Source organism: Carettochelys insculpta, chromosome 14 (assembly GCF_033958435.1).
Source record: "Carettochelys insculpta isolate YL-2023 chromosome 14, ASM3395843v1, whole genome shotgun sequence".
Lineage (NCBI taxonomy): Eukaryota > Metazoa > Chordata > Testudines > Carettochelyidae > Carettochelys > Carettochelys insculpta.
This window is the reverse complement of record NC_134150.1, coordinates 42108977-42128423: the sequence shown is the minus strand read 5'-3', so window position 1 is coordinate 42128423 and position 19447 is coordinate 42108977. Positions and strand designations below refer to the sequence as shown.

The following is a 19447-nucleotide window of genomic DNA, read 5'->3' as shown; positions in this document are numbered from 1 at the left end:
TTTTCAGGCTTGCAGGTACTACACTAGGGGGACTGTTTCATTTCTGAGATACATCGACCTCTGCATACATATTTATCAGCTTCTCAGAGTTACAAGCAAAGAGGCTAAAACGCTCTATTGCTTAGTGGTGGGGGATGTGGAGTGGGACGGGAGCAATGAAACCACAGAGCCTGTCTGGACCAGCTTCTGTTCTGAAGGTAATCCCAGCCCTGGAGAGCCTGCCTGCACCCAAATAGCAACAACTCCGTCACACGTGCACACATGGAGTGACACGCCCGCTTGCTTACCCACGTTCTTACCGCAGCTGAGCGCTGTGGCTGTGCCCTGTCTCCAGCCCGAGGGGAGACGGAGGAAAGCACCACAGGGCGCCCAGTGCTGACGCTACTCCATGAGCTTGCCAGCAAGACCCACGTGGGACAAACCAACTTCCCCTCCCTCCCTCCGCTCCATTGCGCTGCAGTAGGACCAGTACAGTACCTGTTTTGAACCAGCCATCGGGCGTGAAAGCTGTTCTCGTTTCTTCGGGTCTATTCCAGTATTCTCGAAAGACCGTGGGCCCCTTAACGAAAAGCTCCCCTTCTTTGTCACCTAGGCCGGGGGTCACCTAAAACAAAGGAAGAACAAATGCATTCTCCAAAGCAGTCACAAACAATCCATCACCAGTCGCCAGAGTCACCCTGGACTGCTACCCCACAGAGCCACTGTTGCTACAGGTTTATACGCAGTGACGCTCAGAGGCGGGAAACGCGCCTGTCACACACACTGACTGGGAGACACAATGTTCTCGGTCCAGCTGCAGTATCTCCTGCTTTACTGGAGAGGCAGAGAAGGGAGAAACAGGAAGGTCTCACCTTGTGTAAGGGCCTCCTAGCTCTGAGGGATTGCTTATTGATACACGTGAACGTCTGTACTGAAAACCCACATCTAGGTAGCCTGGTACACAAGCCCGGACTGCAGCCGAAGCCCTTAATGTGTCTGGCCAACTGCAGAAAACCCCTCAGCAGGGCACTTCCTTCCTGACGGTGATCACCTTGTTTTCTGCTGCGGGAAGGCTGAGGGGCAGCAGCAGAAGCAGTGTGGCAGCATGAATGGTTTCTCAGTGACATCATTTGAGGAGCCCTTTGAGCGGGAGCATGACAGCGGCTCCCCACGGAAGTGCTGTGCAGCTGATCCACGCATTTGTGTAAAAGTCTACTGACTGACTGTGTGCAAGCGGCTGAGCGGGCAGGGGATTTCCTTAGCAATAAGGAAAGGCTCTTCCTACTTCTGCCACACTTCCTGCAAAACCAGATGACATGCACTCCTCTTGAGCAGCCACCCTTTCCAGCATCTCCCCGACTGCCCCAGACATGCACCGTGGAGAGCCACACTCAGCCTTCCTGAGTTGGCAAGAAAGTTCCTGTCCAGTACAGAGACTTTGATGGACTGAAAAAGGGGACAAGAGAAGAGGGTTCCTGGACGACACGCCTACCCGAACCCAAGGCTTTGCTCCTGTAGGCAGCCTGACTTGGCCATCAGAGAGGTGGTCCAAGCAGGTCTGTTGTGTCTAGCAGTGACAGCAGCCAGCTTAGCTGGGATAATTTTGTGGGTTGGTGGACAGCTCAGCCTTTGAAACGACACCAGATGTGCCAAGCGTCCTGTGACTGGTTGAAGGAGAATGTTCTGCTGCCTCTCCCAGGAGGGCACTGGCCTAGGGAAAAGCAAACGCCTGCCATCCTGGAAAAGGCGGCAGAACATTCTCCTTCAACCTGTCACAGGACACTTGGCCACATTCTCCACAAGACTGCAACTCTAGTAGACTCAAGGTCACACCAGATCCAGAGAAATATACTCAAATACTGCACTGCAAAATGTACTGTTTAATACTCAGGTCAGAGCTGTTGCCAGACCTGCGTGCTGGGAGAAAAAGCAAGACCAAAACCTATGCTGTTCTGGTAACAGAGAGGGAGCCGTGCTAGTCTATACACTATCAACACAAAAAGCAGTCAAGTAGCACTTTAAAGACGAGCAAAACGGTTTATTAGGTGAGCTTTTGTGGGACAGACCCACTTCTTCAGACCATAGCCAGACCAGAACAGACTCAACATTTAAGGCACAGGGAACCAAGAATAGCAATCAAGGTGCACAAATCAGAAAAAAAATTATCAAGGTGAGCAAATCAGAGAGTAGAGGGGCACAAGGGGGGGCGGGTCAAGAATTAGATTAAGTTAAGGATGCAAAAGAACCCCTATAATGACCCAGAAAATGTCATCCCCTGGGGGGCCTGTAGCCTCTCAGTTACTTGCTCAATCCTGGCCTGATTACTGGAGACAAAAAGGTGTCACCATCAACAGCTGCTTGGTGAACAAGCTGATGGCTTCCCTTTAGTTTCCAAAGCACCACTGTCACCATTACTCTGTATCCAGTTTCACAGACTCAGACTCTTAGGGCTGTAAGAGACCTCTGGAGTTCACCAATTCCAACCCCCCACTGAAAGCCAGGCCAATCCCAACTAAATCATCACAGCCAGGACATAAAGACCTCTAGGGAAGGGGATTGCACTGCCTACCTGGGGAGCCTATTCCAGAGCTTCACCACTCTCCTAGAGAAACAGCTTTTCCTAATATCCAACCTAGATCCACCCCCAACCATAACTTGAGACCTTTGCTCCTTGTTCGGCCATCCGGCACCCCTGAGAACAGCCTCTCTCCATCTTCTTCAGAGCCCCCCTTCAGGAAGTTGAAGGCTGCTGTCAAATTCCCCCTCAGTCTTCTCTTCTGCAAGCTAAATAAACCCAAGTCCCTCAGCCTCTCCTCATAGGACATGTGTTCCAGCCCCCTGATCATTTTTGTTGCCCTTCACTGAACCCTGTCCAGTGCATCCACATCCTTTCTTTACTGGACTTTCTATACTTTCCAGAACTGGATAAAATACTCCAGATGTGGCCTCACCAGTGCCAAATAAAGGAGAATAACAACTTCTCTAGATCTGCTGGAACTGTTCCTCCTAATGCACCCCAATGTGCCATTAGCCTTCTTGCCTACCAGGGCACACTGTTGGCTCTACACAGCCTCTCATCCACTGTAATCCCTCAAGTCCTTTTCCGCAAACTGCTGCTTAGCCAGTTAGTTCCCAGCCTGTAGCAGTGCTTGGGATTCCTCCATCCTAAGTGCAGGACTCTGCACTTGGCCTTGTTGAACCTCATCAGATTTCTTTTTGGGTCCAATCCTCCAATTTATCTTGGTCTTCCTGGACCCTAACCCTACCCTCCAGCGAATGAACCTCTGCTCCTAGCATAGTGCCATCTGCAGTTTACTGAGGATACAATCCTTCCCCTCATCCAGGTCATTAATACAGATGTTGAACAAAGCAGGTTCCAGAACTGACCGTTAGAGTACCCTGCTTAACACCTTTCTTTAGCAAGGCAGGGAACAGAGATTGTACTACCACACTGCACTGGGATCCCACCATGTCAAGTGTGAAACCTGACAGTGGATAAGAGAAGAAGGAAGCTCGCCCTGCCCTGCTGCGTCCACAGGCTGCATGCCTTGTAGATGATTAGGACAATCAAAACTGACACACTCTAGAGAGTGGCAGCAGTCCTTTCAGCTGATTTAGAATGCACCTCAGCATGCAGCATACAGGTCTTGGCAAGGGCTCTAGCCATGCATACAACAGGGTGACCCCACGAACCTGAAGCATCACAGGCAGTTTGCTGGACAAGACGGGATGCTTGTCTGAGCCAGAATGGTAACTCACCCATTCCTAAAACATATTTGGCTTTACACCTGGGAGCATACAGCTGGGTAAGATGCAAACAAGTGCACCAACAGAGGCAGCTGGGGGCTCACATCATGAATAGACATAAAGGAAGTTTTTCAAATCACTTTGGTACAGCAGCTTTTACAACACAGACAAGACACCGCAGTCAGTTCTCATGGGTGGGCAGGACTGCTCTAGCACACCCAGGTCCTGCTGACTGCCATTCAGTGGTTGTGGCTCCACAAGGCCTGCAACACACAGAGTTTTGGGGCTTGGGGATGTTTGGGGAGGAATCACGCCCAAAGAAATAAAATCAAGCTGGAAAAATGCAGTTCATCAGGCTTAGCAGTTCCACAAAATGGTTCACTAGAAACAAAGGAAAATACCAGGAAGATCTTTTCTCCTTAACCACCTTTGGTGACTGGTTTCTCTAGGAAAGCCCAGCTTAGGTGCCATGTGTGGTCTTACCACGAGGTTTCTCCTCTCTCCAGTCTCTTGATGGGACAGCTGTGGGTCAGACCACAAAGCAAGTTGTTGATTCAGTGATTCAGCCAGAGGAGAGCTCTTTCCACCCTAGCCCCAGGCTTTAACCACTGGAGATCGCAGCTTCTTACAAATGACACCAAAACACATTTGCTCCAGTAAGCCCAGTCTACGTTTCAGATGGAGCTAAGCACTTGAAATTACATCTCAGTTACAAATCTAAGACAGACAGACTATATATTATCCCCCACCTTACGTGTACTTAATGGTCTGAGCCCCTGAGGCAAGTCCTGTAGCTGAAAGGTTATCCCTTGGCTCTCAGAAAAGTGGATAGCAGGGCCTATGACTTTCAAACTCACTTGTGGCTGCATGTGGTTTTCCTGCAGCTCCTCCTTGATTTGGTATTTTCTCTCCTTAGACATTGATATAAAGACTGATGTAAACATGGCAACAGCCACTGCCTTAGGCACAATCCGCCCCGCACTCTACGAAGAACAAGCCACGCCGCATTGCAGTGCAGGAAAACGGACGCAGGTGTTTTGACCTGTCCTCATAAAATGTCTTTGCAGAACAATGGCCATGTCCCAAAAGCAAGGGTGGGCCTATATCTTTAGCTGCATGGGGGAACAATCCAGCGTAGTATTTACCTGTGCGCTACTCCTCCTCGTGTGCCTCAGCTCTTGAATGGGCTCCAAATTTCTTGTCATATCAACTCAAATTTTGGCAGAGGCTCAGCCCCCATCTTATCGAGAGCAGAGCTCCTTGGCAGCAGGCACCTCCCTGATGTGTAATTTAATGATGTGATGACGGGGTTGCAAACAGTAAAACAGAAAGGCCGTGACATTATCTTAATAGGATTTTGCTTTCTGAACACTGAAAGTCACTGGCACTGCTCCCCAGTGTCTGAAGAGGATGCTAACCACTTGAGTCCCAGCAACTCATGCTGCTGGAGCGGAGCATACACCAAAAATCAGGGTTCAAGGCACTTGGTTGTGACGGCTCACCTGGGATACAGGGCCAAACCACAGGCACACACCAGACTGAACACACTGCTACATGTTTCATATTCAGGACTCTCACTGTAGCATCATGCAGACAGCCAGCTCGCGCCTCAAGCTGTCAAATCTCAAAGGTATCCTTTGCTGAGACACTGGATCTAAGTTACACACAGCTGCTGAAACCACTGGACTGCTGATTGCACAGGTACCCTGTTCTCCAAGTGCTATATTTTAATGCATGTTTCTACTGCTTTGCATTCTAGCAACTTTAGCATTCAGAAAGGGTGAGCAGGAAGCCCGGCGTTTGAGAGCAGCTTGTCACTGTAAAATGGGTTCAGCAAATTGCCCTGGCCCTGCTGACGCACTAGATAAGATTCACACATTCTCCACCCATGACAATAAAATGTTCTCATAAATCCCCTGAAGGAAAGGCTCCGGGTGATTATAAAAGGCATATCCTCACTGCTTCCATTATGCCTCTTTATGAGCAGGATGCGAGCAGTAGCTTTTGCATAGGGGGAGTTCCCATTTGGCAAGTAGCCCTTTGGGTTTTTCAAAATGGCTGTTTGTCTCCCTGTGGTGGCTGATGCATGTCACCCATCTCTGCAGGGAACCACTGGAGAGGAGGTTACGGCAGGCGTTGATGAGGTTATCCTTCCCTCAGAGGTGGGCTTGCACTCAGGAACAAAGGGGCCTTGCACCAACACCAAGACAAACATTTCAAACAAAGCAGGAACCTTGAAATTGTCTTCCAGTGGAGTCTCACTGACACCCACCCCTCACCAAATCTGCAGGCACCTTTTTCAGCTCAAGCACTGGTTGTATACGGCCCACAGGCAGGGCAGGCCTGTTGGACAGGCCTCCTAACACCTTCTCAAGGGAAAAAGCCAGCTCCAAAAGATGGTGTGAGGCCCCTGACGGCAGGAGCCCCCTGGCAGCCTCTATGATGTCCATAGGCAGTAGGTATGTCTGTGTTACCCCAGGGACAGGAGATAAAGTGGGCACTGGAGAGGGATGGAAGCAGAAAACTTTCTTCTACTTCCAGTGCTCAAAGCACTTCATGCCTAGAGCCCTGAAGGCATTTAACGGGGATAAAGAACCCCACCTTCCCTGTTCTTTTGGTCCCCCCATCCCACCTCTTGTACCTTCTCCCTTGCCTCTCCTCCACACCATCTGCTTGTTCTCTCTATCCGCAGTGCCATGTGCTCCCCTTCCTGCCTCCACCGAGCACACCTCCACGTGCCCCCCATTTCCTGCTCCTCCCAGTTCATGTCACCCTGCTGTCCTACTAGCCTCTCCATGCCCCTCCGTACTTACCCCTGCCTCCCCCAGATTTTGTAGCCCAGAACCATCTCCCTGGTTTCCTCATCCATGAGGCCGCACTTCCAGCTCACCACTTCCTGGATTCAATCGCACGTCTGTTTGTCTTCACAAGCACTGCTGCATGTGCTTATGGGACGAGCTCTGGGTAAGTGGGATCTGGCCTGTAGCTGCAGGTCCCTCAAAAGTTTCTCAGGGCAAAATAGTCCTCAGTAAGTGAGAGGGTCAACATCCTATTTCCTTCTCACTTCCTGGTCTAGCTCTCTGACCTCAAATTTCTTAGACCTCATACACAATATAAATCCTATTTAATTCATGGACATGGGCACTAGTGAAAGCAGGATGAGACCAGTGTTCAGGCTGATGCTTCTCATTCAGAACAGAGCACAGCGGGAACAACTTCTGCACACGAGATTTTTACCCATACACAGGGGGTGGTGGGGGGAGCCGTAACCTGCATTGGCGTCTCTACATTGCCTTGCACTGAATCAGTTCTGGGCTTCCCTTTTCTTTCGTTAAAAATGGAGTATTTTGCTAGATAAGAAGTAATTATAGACAAGTTCCTCTCTAATCACAGTGCGATGAGTATCATGCATCACACAGTGCTACCGAAGAGTGACCTTGAAGAGAAGCCTGCCTAACAGGAGAATCTGCGTATGCTAACTGGGACCTGCAGAGATTCAAACGCAAGCACTCTGCACAGAAGGCAACAGCATCTCAGCACAGAGTAACTGAGCAAAGTGAAAGTACCCATGTTTTCCAAGGGGAACGTATGTCATAAAAGCACCAGCTGTGTGCCCTCCTTGATCACTGATACAACATGAGAAAAGCAGCAAGATCATTTAAATTAGAGGGGAAGACAGGGGGAGAATAATTCTTAGCAGCATATTCCCGTTTCCACAATCAGTACTATACTGTGCTGGCTCACCATGCCTCGGCTTTTTCATCACACCTGTAAGTGAATTATTTTGAACCAAGTAATCATTAAGTAATCCTGCCTTTTTCTGAAGGGTCTAATAGAGAGACCAAAATTAGGCCACATGCTATAGGCAACAGAGTCATCTTACTAAACTCTCAACTTCTTTTTTTTTGTTTTTTTAAACGTTGGCCCATGGAGGCAATGGGGTGAGGCTATTGTAACAGAACAAAACAATTTGCTCAGCCCCTTTGCTCATATTGTTCATGAGATGTCTGTATGATACTGGCCACGCAGCTGCCTCTACGCACTGTATCACGCAGAAAACTAATTAACCATATGCCACTTCAGGAAGGAGCTGCATTTGGCCAACACCACCACCCAGAGGAGCTATAAGTCATCTTCGGTACTAGGAGCGCACTAGCCCACGGCTGCTTCTATTTCAACGTCCGCGTTTGCACACTTAGCTCAATTTCTGCACCTGCAGAGGAAGGTTGGTCCCCCGGGCACAGGTTTATAACCCGACATTTTATTTCCGTGACTTTTTCCCTGTCACCCACCTCCTCTCGCCACATTGCCCACAAAGCTCTCCAGCTGGCCAGGAGCAAAAGCCTCGTTTGCCTCACCTACCTCCGAAGACATTCTCTAATGGGCACTAATTAATCTGAAGATTCCCACAGTCGAGAATGGCTGCAGCCCAGAGTGTTACTAAAACGTAAGACCCTTACTGTAACACCCAGCCCCACCTAATGACCCCACCTCAGCCCAGCTAGACAAGACAGCCCAAAGTAGGGCCAGACAGAGGAAGGAGTAGTCCCTCCTTTTTCCCTTTGCACAGGTAGCCAGCTGGATAGGTCTTTGTTCCAAGCACTTGCTGGAGGGCCAAACGACTGGAAGGCCAAATTCCCACTGCAAACTCTGCCCAGCCTAGCTTCACTTTATCTGTAGAAAGGCAGGAGAGAGTGCATGACTTATTTCTTCTCCACCCTGTGCTAAGAGCGCCAACTGTGGCTGTGGCTCCCATCCTCTAGAAAGTAGTCTGCGACCATCAACTCATTTGCACAAACCAGCCATCAGACAACACTTTTTAATCACTATCTACCAGAGCCAGATTCCCCCCGATGTCCTGGTGGTAAAGGGTTAGCTAGCATACTACCAGTCTTTTAGGCAATCACGTTTCACACAGATACATTCATAATTAAACACTTCCCATTAAGTGCCACATTTTTGTGCATTCATTATCTGTTCTGTGCGCGTGAAGTCCTGCAGCATCCTGCAGAAGGCAAGCAGGAGGCAATTTAGCCACAGTACAATTTTCTTCTTGCTTGAGGAAGGCAGATTTCTGCTCCTTAGGGAGGGAACATAGAGCAAAAAAACCCCAAAGGCCAGAATAATCTACACAGCCACACTTCACATCTGTTTTTGCCATGTTAACTCTTCATACAAGGACTGGGAATAACACAATCAATTTACTTTTCATTCTTGAACGTTATACTTTCAAAAGCAAGACGGACTCACAATGCTCTCATTTAAAAACAGCTCTGCACTTACAGAAACTGCCCCTACGCTTGAAACACAAAAGCAAATGTATTAGGTTTTCCAGTGATGCTGATCTTTAAAAAAGTTACTTCACCGATTCATGCCAGATGATCTCACAAGAAACACAGTCAACCACCCAGCCTAAGGAAGGTCAATCATCTCCGTAATGATGTTATGGGCACAAAACTTCTTGACGTACCTTAACACCGTAAATGAGAAGTGTAGCATTATTCCAGAAATGCCAAGAGCTCCATGCGCCGTGGTGCTTTCTTCCTTGCTCATGGTCTTCAGAAAACAATAAATGAGGTGAGATGTCAATCAGCACAGGTCCCCACTCCCTGGGCGTCGTTCACTAGAGAGACAGTCCTCAAGCGGACTGGCAATGCCTGTTTTGACTCTGCAGTGAGGGCCGGGCAGAGAATCAATTCACATCCTGCCACTGTTGGCTCTTTGGCAGCCTTCCTCAGCAGCTGAGGACAGAAAGGAGACGCTGCAGCTGGGGTGGCCCGGCAGGTTAATGTACAAACCCACCTCTGCAATCTGAGCTATGTCAGAAGCCTGAGTCTGGCAAGTCCCAGCCCTCACCACCTTCAAGGACCCACACCCCAACCCCATTCTGCCAGGGCCCAGAGTCTCAACGCTTGGCTCAGCTCCCTTCTTCATTCCAAAGGGCTTTTCCCTCGTCGACCAACCAGAGCAGCCTCCTAATCCTAACTCATCAAACCGCTGCCTGATCCTTGTTCCAGGCCTGCCCAAGGGTCCAGAGTGAAGAGGGAAATTGTCCCAGGGCCTGGCTACCAACAGCATTGCTACTGCAACAGCACCAGTGGCTGGAGCCCCAGGCCCTTTACATCACTGCTGGAGCATGGTGCTCTGAGTGCCGGCACAGGCCCTGCCCCTTCCAGTAGCATGGAAGAGGCCTCCTCCCCACTCACATTCTTCGCTCATGGGCCTGCGGAGGCTGTCGGCTCCCTGCCTCACTCAAGTCCATCCCTAGGACTCACCTTCTCCTGCCCTGCTCACGGGAACTTAAATGCATAACTTCAAGTTACTTCCTCTTGCACCGATCCTCTGTCCTCTCACAACAGGCCTGGCATAAGCAAGGCTAACAGCCCCCTCCCCCACTGGCCTTCACTCCCACGAAATTCACTCACAGCCCTGATCGGAGAAACGTTAAACACGCTAATCAGCAGTTGCATTGTTCTGAATGGGTCTGGGATCACAAGGGAGAACTGTTTGAAAGATGCATTAAACCTTCAGGGGCTAGCAGTGTTACCCTCTTACTCCAGCAAGAGTCAGAACCCTTTTAATGTCCACTGACATGGGGGTGTAAAGGGTTTATGGGGCTCTTTTAGGTCTGCCCCACTCTCCACTACACCCAAGAGCATCACATAAAAGCCGGTGTCGCTGGCCATCAGCATCCTTGCAAAAAGCCGAGTATAGAAGTAGTGTAAGAAGTTCTGTGTGCACACTGAAAAACCTGTTCTTAAAATCCACGTCTAGAGCAGGGGGCAGCAAGCTTTCCGAGGGGGGCAGGGGCCGAAATCTGACCTTTTGACCTCTACGTACTGGCTGAGCATCAGTGATATTTCCTGAAGCCACTAACAGTCCTCCTTAGAGCAGCTTCATTCGTAAGGCAATGAAGATGCAGAGCTTTCTGGTTGAGGCGGTGGTTGGTGGCATTAGCTGCCCTTTTGTTAATTCGCAGGCGGCCTGGCTTTGAGCGAGCTCCTGGCTTCATGGGGGAGGAGGGGCAGAGCTGAGCACACAAGTCGAATGTGTGTCCCAGGGCGGCTAGAAAGGACTGCAAACTGGCCAGCTTTCAGGGTAGGAAAATATATGGCCTGAGAGTATCTTCTCCCTGGATGGGATGGCAACTCCCCTCTGTCTTAAAGTATACACAGCCCATTCTATTTTTAATGTTCCTTTAGATACACGTTTCAGGGTTTTCTAGACAGAGGCCCCTTAGTGACATCATAACCTCCGAGTGGGCTCGTCTCCTCTAGAATGCACCCAGCACAACCATCCTAAGTGGGCTGTAGAGGTCAGGCGGCATTTCAAAATGATGTTACCCTTTGTACAGGGACTGGATGAATGGAACTGCGGCTGTGAGTCTCGCTCCATGATTCCTGAGCAAAGCTACGCAGCTTAGAAGGGCAAAAAAAAATGTTGTTTCTAGTAGTCAGTGCAGCAAACTCTCCCCCACGCCCTTGCCATTATTCCTGGTGTTGAGGCGTGCAATGGAATCTGCATTGTGTGGGAACAAGGGGAGACCCAGCTCCCTCTCCCAGAGCTGGGTTGGCTCTGCAGGGCTAGCTGGAAAGAGACGGAGCAAGACTTTATTGTGAGAAAAAGCAGGAGATGCGACTGACCACACAAAAGGAGCAGAGCCCAGAGGTTACACTACCAGGGGCCGTGTAAACGCCTGGAAAGACAGACAAAACCAATCCTACAAAGTTACTTTTCTGACTATGCCCTCACTCCGCGAGGTGCCGAGCACCATCCCTTCAACCAGAGTTGGGGCCCTCAGGTCCTCAGTGCTTTGCAGGAGTGAGTCCTTGAAAGGCAGCCCTGCAAAGAATCCTGTACTCTTCACCGGTGCGCTCTACACACGGGATAGCAAACACCCCTGGAAACCAAGTACCCGCTCCCCTCACTCAGGCCACGTCTACATTATCCAGAAAATCGACACACTCAGGTTCGAGTTCGTGTGTCTGGTAGGGAACGTGAGAAACTGACCCATTGTGAGGAGTAACAGGTTGACAGGAGAGTCTCTCCTGTTCATCTTCCCCAGTGAGGACGGTCGGGTATGTTGATTTCAGGTAAGTTGATTCCAGCAATGCAATTGCAGTAATTAGAATTGCGTATCCGACATCGACTTATTTCCCTAGTGTACACCAAGCCTCCATGAAGATTTTAGATCAATATGGACAAGAGAAATGCCTCCTCCCCATGTGACATGATGAAGGCTGAGGGGGCACCCCCAATGGTAAGTGTGTTATCTGGTGTCTGGGAACAACTCACAACCCCTCAGCTCCTCTTCTGTGCCTATACGTCGGCATAGGCAGCAGTTGGTGGCCTCCTAAGTGATGGTGGAGAGCTGAAGGAGGCCCTAGGGGAGGGGCCAGCTGACACTGGCGGCTGTGTGTGTGTGGGGGGGGGAAACGGCCGGCCAGAGCAGAGCCGTTTCCCAACCAGAACGACAGCTTGCACGTGGATAAACAAAACCAGCTAATTACAACCTTGAAAAAAGGGAGAAGCAAAGTCCCCCAGCAGCCTGCGCCTCACGACCCATACATCCCGCCTAGCTCGCTTTGCAGACTCATCACAAGAAAATTACTTGCCATAAAAGCCCTGGGTAGAGCATAGTGTTCTATACAGCTGTGAAGCAATTTATCTATTGATAGACCCCTATTGTCAGGGACTGGGGGTTGGCTCTTGTGTAAGTGAGCAATTTGAAAAAAACCTCAAACTTCCCCCCCGCCCCCAGATTAATAAATAAAGTGAGAGACAGACAATACTTGATACGCTTACAGGGTTTGCAGGCTTGTGCCAGCTGGGAAGCTACAGCATATGAAATATGCATTGCATGGAACAAAGCAAACTGAAATACTCAATGTTGGAAAAAGTAACCCTTTCCTGAATGTGGCGCCCATGCGGCAAGGGAAGCCAGAGCCCTAGTGAGCAAAAGTCACAGGTGCAGGATCAAAGAAAAAGTGGGATGGAAGAATTCAGGTCAAAAGAGGAAGCGCTGGGAGCGGGTTAGAAAGCTAGGACGGCCGCTCTCCGCCACATGTCCAGCCTCTCCAACTAAACTCAGCAGGACATATGCTTCTAACCCAGGCTTGGCTCAACCCCATAGGCACAATGGGCAACTTCCTTGGGCAGGCAATCATTAAACATCTTCTTGTGCTAGAGGCCACAGCCACAATGGTGCGGACAGCCTAACTTGTCTGTAGCAGCACCAGGGTCAGAGCTGCTACTGTCACAAAGGACCGGAGAACCGACGCAGTCTAACAATCAGCATGGACGATGCTGCAACGCTCCAAAGAAGATTCCAAAGCACCGTAGAATCATTAACGCTGTTACAGGATGTCTAGGGATCAACTCACCAGCTACTGTAATGAAGCCACTTCTCAGATGGACTGGGGCAGCTGTTTAACAACATTCAGCGGTGCTACGCCACTGCTTTGGAGAGGCAGCGAGAACTACAAAGTCAGAGGGCACTCAGGGAGCCAGACTTAACCATGACACCTGGGTCTATACAGCTGTTCACAGAAGTGTCTTAGGACGCTTAAGTACTCAGAAGTGCCAGGACCCTATTTGCTTGTTTCACAATCACATGTAGGTCCCTGCTCAGGACCTCCATAGCGGGACAGGACCACCCACTGACCCAGCACTACTGGCAGTGTCTAGGTTCCGCTCAGAATACGCCTGCAGGAAATTGTCAGCTCTTCCTTCCCATCACACCCAGCTCTCCAGCAAAGCTCTGGTAGATTCCTCCTCTGGGGTTGCCGGGTTAACAAGCCGAGCCGCATTGGCTGAAAATTTAATGTGGTGAGAAACGAAAACGTTTGAACCAAATCTTATTTGGCAATTATGGCTCTTAACAGGTCACCCATCAGCACAACATCGAGGGCAGAAATGTATGGCAGTGCCTTGGTGTTCTGGGAACACACACTGCACTAGGCCAGCAGCGCGGAAGACTCCAGGAGCCATGGAGTTGATTCAGAGAGGGAAATGACTCCACATTTGCATGTGTATGCACGGATATACAAAGAAGTGACACTAGGAGCCAAACAGCAAAATCCCAGCCCAGAACTCTCTTCTCAGCCTCTTCAGCTCAGGGCAGAGAAGACTGGAACGCAGACAGAACTCTGGGAGTAAAAGAGAAACCCGACTGATGGTGCAGGCCGTATGATGGAATCCAACGCTCTAATGAAGGGAATGAGGGGGGAGTGGGGGGACAATGACAGACACGCAGCAAACTTCCAGCTAAGTAGATTATTGATCTTCAGGGCGTGCCAGGAACCAACTTTGCAAACTACATTAGTCCTCTCGCTGATATATTACAGTTGCCAGACTGCAAAGTAGATATGTTCCCCCACCCTCCAACACTAACACACACCCTGCACCCTTCTCACTGTACCACCTGCGCTGGGCTAGACAATATTTCATCTGAGCCTCTGTTCACATCCTTCCCTGCAGCCCGGAGCACAAAGGTGTCTGCAGGGTGAATGTTTAACAGAAAACACCACAACCTTCCCTGCAGCTAACAAGATGAGGCTGCTCATGCATGGTGCAGTCTGGCTCAGAGAAAGTCTGTCATCTTGCTTTCTGAGGATGGGACAACTAAACCACAAGATGGACAGGGCAACAACCCGGTAACACTTTATACAGCTACGAAAAGAATCTGTAGCACTTAAGTTACTTGGCAAATGCAGCCTCTTTTTTTCTGCTTGCAAGGACACAATGGATCTGTAACAGAGAGGAAGCCGTGCTAGTCTATACACTATCAAAACAAAAAGCAGTCAAGTAGCACTTTAAAGACTAGCAAAATAGTTTATTAGGTGAGCTTTCGTGGGACAGACCCACTTCTGAAGAAGTCTGGAGAAGTGGGTCTGTCCCACGAAAGCTCACCTAATAAACTATTTTGCTAGTCTTTAAAGTGCTACTTGACTGCTTTTTGTTTTGACAATGGATCTGGTTATTCAGCTGTGTCCTATGAATTGTTACGGCCTTGCAGACAGCCCTGGCAGTCTGTGCGCCCCCAGTCAGAAGAGTCAGAGTCATCAGAGGCAGGATCACTGAGGGACTAGCCATCTCACACCCCACATTAGTCACCTCCAGCCCCACCGATGCCACCAAACTTATCCTGATGTCCCTAGAGTGGCCAGGAGGAGCATTTCTGTAACAGCCTCATTATTCGTTGGACAGCACCACTGGAAGGCAATGTGCTTTTACATAGGAGAAGTCTTTGCCTTGAAACTCAGAGCTGAAGCAGATAATCTGCCAGTGTTTATTACGCTGTCACGGCTGCTTTGGGTGTTTATTTCCTAGAGTGGGATGAACAGGCCATTATATGACACTTGGCAATTCTTCATATTTATCAACATCAGAATATCTAACAGTGCCCAGAGCTGGGATGGGAGCTTACAGATGGATTTATCAAACACACACATGAGAAGGATGGGCAGCAACCTCCTTTCCTATATCGTGGCAGCTTTGTTCTTCACTCTGACCTGGTTGTATTACTTTGCCTTTGCCTGATTTCCTTTTCTTTTTGACCCACGTACAAGGGTCTCAAAGTCCTCACCACATGTTAATTATGGCTCTTAACCCTCCCGTGCAGGAGGGAGTAAATATTTGTATTTCGGTTTCACAAAAGAGGGAACCAAGGCACAAAGGCGTTAAGAAACTCACCAAGGTGGCGGAACCAGGGTAGAAACCAAGGGGGCTGGTGTCCGTGTCAGAGTCCTGACCTCTGGGAATGAGACGCGGTGGTGGGGTGGCCTCATGGGTTAATCAGACCCTCTTCATCACAGCTAAGGAAAGCGGAGCTTGTTTCTCTGATTGCCGGGGGAGATGTGGATTGGGGCTACCAGGTCTTTGCTGCTTTAAGCATGTTTAACTGAAATACTCTGTTGACATAAATTATTAAACAAACTCTAGCACACATGCCCAAGGAACAAGTGTTAGCTGGGGCTTTTGAGGTGTCACTGCAGGTAGGAAGTAGTTAAATTATATTGCTAATTTAGGACATGTACACTCATTCCCAATGCCCCTGCTGTTTCCAGCAGAACAGGTGCACAGTGAGCGCCTCTGAGCTCATCAGGTGACTAGCACCTGGCGGACAGCACAGCCATGGACGATAAAGTCAGGCTGCTCACGCTGGCTGCTGCCATGTAATAATGATGACAAACTCCCAGCACCTCCGTGATTTTATCAAAACAACACCCATATGTCCAGCCCTGACAACGACAATAGGACGCCGCTGCACTTGTTGTTGGAAATGGTCTGTTAGCAATGGGGCAGACTGGAAATACTTGCAAGTTTCAACAAACAAAGCCATGTTACTCCAGCCCCATTGGCACAGGAGTTTCTCAAAAGGACAGGCACCACAGCTGAAACAGTCTCCCGTCCTCAGAGGGGCGAGATCCAGTCTGCAGAGACACCCAGCCAGGCTCTGGAAACAACAGGCTGGCAAAGGGGCAGTGGGAAGTAATGGGGAGAGCTGTGTGGACTGGCACTAGAAGAATCATCAGGGCAATACCCAGAGGCAGATATCTCAGTCTCCTGTACGCTGGGATTCAGACATCTTGCAAACTCACCAGAACGTTCACAAGGCCCTAGGGAGACGTTGATGGAAAGTCAGCTGTTCACCAGGCATCAGCTAGAGGCTTGAGGCCAATTTCAGTGCCAAGGTAAGTAAGTGCAGCTCACAGTGATTGCGAATAAGCATTTACACTTCAGGATGTCCTGGGAGCGCTCCTGTGGAGGGAGGCTGAGTTGGGTAGTAGGATATACTGTATGGGGAAATGAATTGGGAGGAGGTGATAGGAAGGTGTCAAAAGATAAACAATGGCTCCTGGCATATAAAGCCAGCCAGCTCAGAACCACCCAGAGTAGTGCAAAGCCTCAGTTTGCCGAACCCAACAGGGAACATGAGCCAGGCTTGGACAACTGACGTTTAAGTACATGAAGCGTGGGCTGCTGGTCTCCTCTGCTTCCTCTCAAAATAAAACCAGAGCCACTGTCCCGAGAGGGACTAGAAGAATACACAGGTGCACAGTCAGCCTTGTTTTAGTCCGGGATGTTACAAAAACCAAACATATTTTGTTCACTGGCAAGCTAAAATCAGTGACCATTTCACCCCCTAAAGGAAACTGATTTCTGTAATGGGTGACAGAGTCTTACATTCCAGACCTTATTTCTAAAGGGCAGTGGGATCCTTCCAGGAGGAAGAGCATTAAGCGATCATTATGGAAAGTATATTTCAACAAACAGTTTACACTTCCCGTCTCCACCTAAGCAAATGAGAAAGGGCTGTGACTCGGTCCGGAGGCAGAAACGAGAAAGCTGACAGCATTTCTGAGTCTCCCTAGCAATGACGTGACAAATATATGCTCACACATGCAACTGCCCACTGGGGCGTTTTTAGAGTCCTCACCAAAACGTGGCCACTGAATGCCAAAAGAAGTAAGCGGTAATTACAATCTCCTACGCAGCTGCACTCACGCTGGGTTTGCCAACCGACGGGCTCTGAACTCTATCGAGGGGCCCGAATGCCTAACAAATTTTCACTCTTTTTTTTTTTTTTTTTTTTTTTTAAAACCTGTCATTGTTCATTGAGTGATTTGTTATACCAGGGAAACGAGTCACACAGTGCTGGTTGGGGCATGTCACACTGAGGGCAGGTATAGTCCAAGCTTCCCCAACAAGGCTCTTCTCCACGTGGACTTCAGTCCAGCTGTGCATCTCCCCCACTGCTGTTTCCAGTCCTTATTGTACTGATATGCCCCAGCCGCAACCCATCACCCCACTGCCTCCCCCGCCCCAGCTATTCTGGCCAGGTTCCAGCACAGGGAACCACCTCACTCCTGACAGACAGGAGGCAGAGTTAAGATGTTGTCTTTTAGCTTTGCACCAGGACTGAGAGTGGCAGCGTAAGCAGGTGTTGCCTGTACCCATAAGGACCTCTAGAACCCCTGGCGTCTACAAGGCTACAATAGAAACTAACCTCAGTTACTAATCAGTCCAGTAGCTCTACCATTCTATCCAGGACCAGCTTTCAAAAATGGGCCTTCCTGTTTTGCACGCACATGGGGTATGCACGTGGCTTATCGGCCTACAGTAAGCGACATGAACGGTATGGACGACAGCACAAAGGAAGCCCGGGGAAGGGAACAGCAGCAATCAAGCCCTTCGGGAGAGAGCGGGGGAGAGGAAGAAGGTGTTGGATCTAAGCTACATTCTGTCCATTGTTCCAAACCTACAATCCTCATTTGGGATTGTGTGGGGCTGCATTGGCACTGATAGTTTTAGGGCAATCTCCCCACTTTGCCATGGCACTAGGACAGCTCAGCATGGAACAGGCGGGAGCAATTTTCCAGCACAACCTGTAACCCTATTCACTGCAGCCGAAGTGTCAGGGCAGACTGGGCGCTTCTGAACCATGCCTACAGCCCGGCTGAGCACATGAAGCTGTGCTAAACTCTCTCCTCACAACACATCCAGAAGAATTTGCTTAGGACAGCAGCTCCAAAATCTGTCCTTTCCACTGCCACAGCCCTGGCCATCTTCTACCCGGGATACTCCAGCCTCCTCCTCTGTTTTCTCCAATGTTCACCCTGGCACCTAGCAAGAGCACAGATACTGAGCATCTACCATGCCGGCCTGGCTGATCACACCTAGCCTATTCTCAGTTCCCCTCTCTGCTCCCCCACCACCCTTAACTTCTGCATCAGATAGCAACCCTTTACACTGGGCTTCCAGGCTTTGCCCAACTTAGCAACCTCAGCAGTTGCAGTAGTTCATTCCTGTCCCTGTAGACCTTCACTCCACACCCAGCCCAGCCCATGGTTTGTTCTTCTCTCTAGGACATCTAGTCTATACACGACAAGTGCCTTAGGGTGAAGACAGTTGCTTGCTTGGTCTGTAAAGTGCTACACACGGACTAATCACCGACCTCTAGAAATGTAGGACTGGAAGGGACCACGAGAAGTAATTTAGATCAGCCTCCTGCAATGAGGCAGGACTAAGTATGAACTAGACCATTCCTGACAGTTATTTGCCTAACCTCTTCTTCAAAACTGTTCCTCTGTGGGGCTGCATTGGCCTGTGACCAAATAATAATATAGCCTACAATAAAGAGAGGAGAATATAATACCTTTGAATCACTCGGAACAGCCAGAGTGTCTGCCTCTGTCTGGGTCTCTGGGGAAAAGAAGCGTTTTCGTCCTTTTCACTAAGAGCACCCAGTGCCAGTGTAGCAACCTTAAATGGCTAGGTATATTTTAATAGCACTTTGTATTCCTAGGTATCTTGATATCACTCTGTATCTTTTTAATAGGCCACAGATGCGTATGTAACTCTTGAGATTTGTTATTTTATATACTACTTGCTACCTTCGTATTATCCTTTATATTGGTTATTTTATACTCATAAGACACCTTGTACCAGATTCCATATTGTACCTAAAACTCCATTTTACTCTTGTTTGAGCCTGTAACCCTTGTGCTGTCTGTGAGAATGGGGGTGTGAGAGAGCCACCTGGAAGGGTAAATGTGGATGCCTAAAGAATTACCCTCTGGAGCCCACCTGTCTGGTCAACAAAGACTTGGAAGCTGAAGAACAGTAAGAACTGGACTCTACAGCAGAGACCCACTCAGAGAGAAAGATTAAGTCCCATCTGTGGGTGATGAGTCGCACAGAAACCTGGGCAGTGGGA

General features: G+C 49.4%; 1 protein-coding gene across 7 annotated transcripts in view; it reads right to left on the bottom strand.

The window, feature by feature from the left end:
• ACSF3 (acyl-CoA synthetase family member 3) overlaps nucleotides 1-19447 on the bottom strand; it is a 127004-nt gene that overhangs the window by 67301 nt on the left and 40256 nt on the right. For all 7 annotated transcript variants that reach the window (XR_012647474.1, XR_012647475.1, XM_075008755.1 and 4 more), the window contains exon 7: nucleotides 478-604. Coding sequence is in view for 5 of the 7 variants with exons in the window: in XM_075008755.1 (XP_074864856.1) it covers nucleotides 478-604 (127 nt within the window). In the remaining 2 variants the exon portion in view is untranslated. The remainder of the gene's footprint in view (nucleotides 1-477; nucleotides 605-19447) is intronic.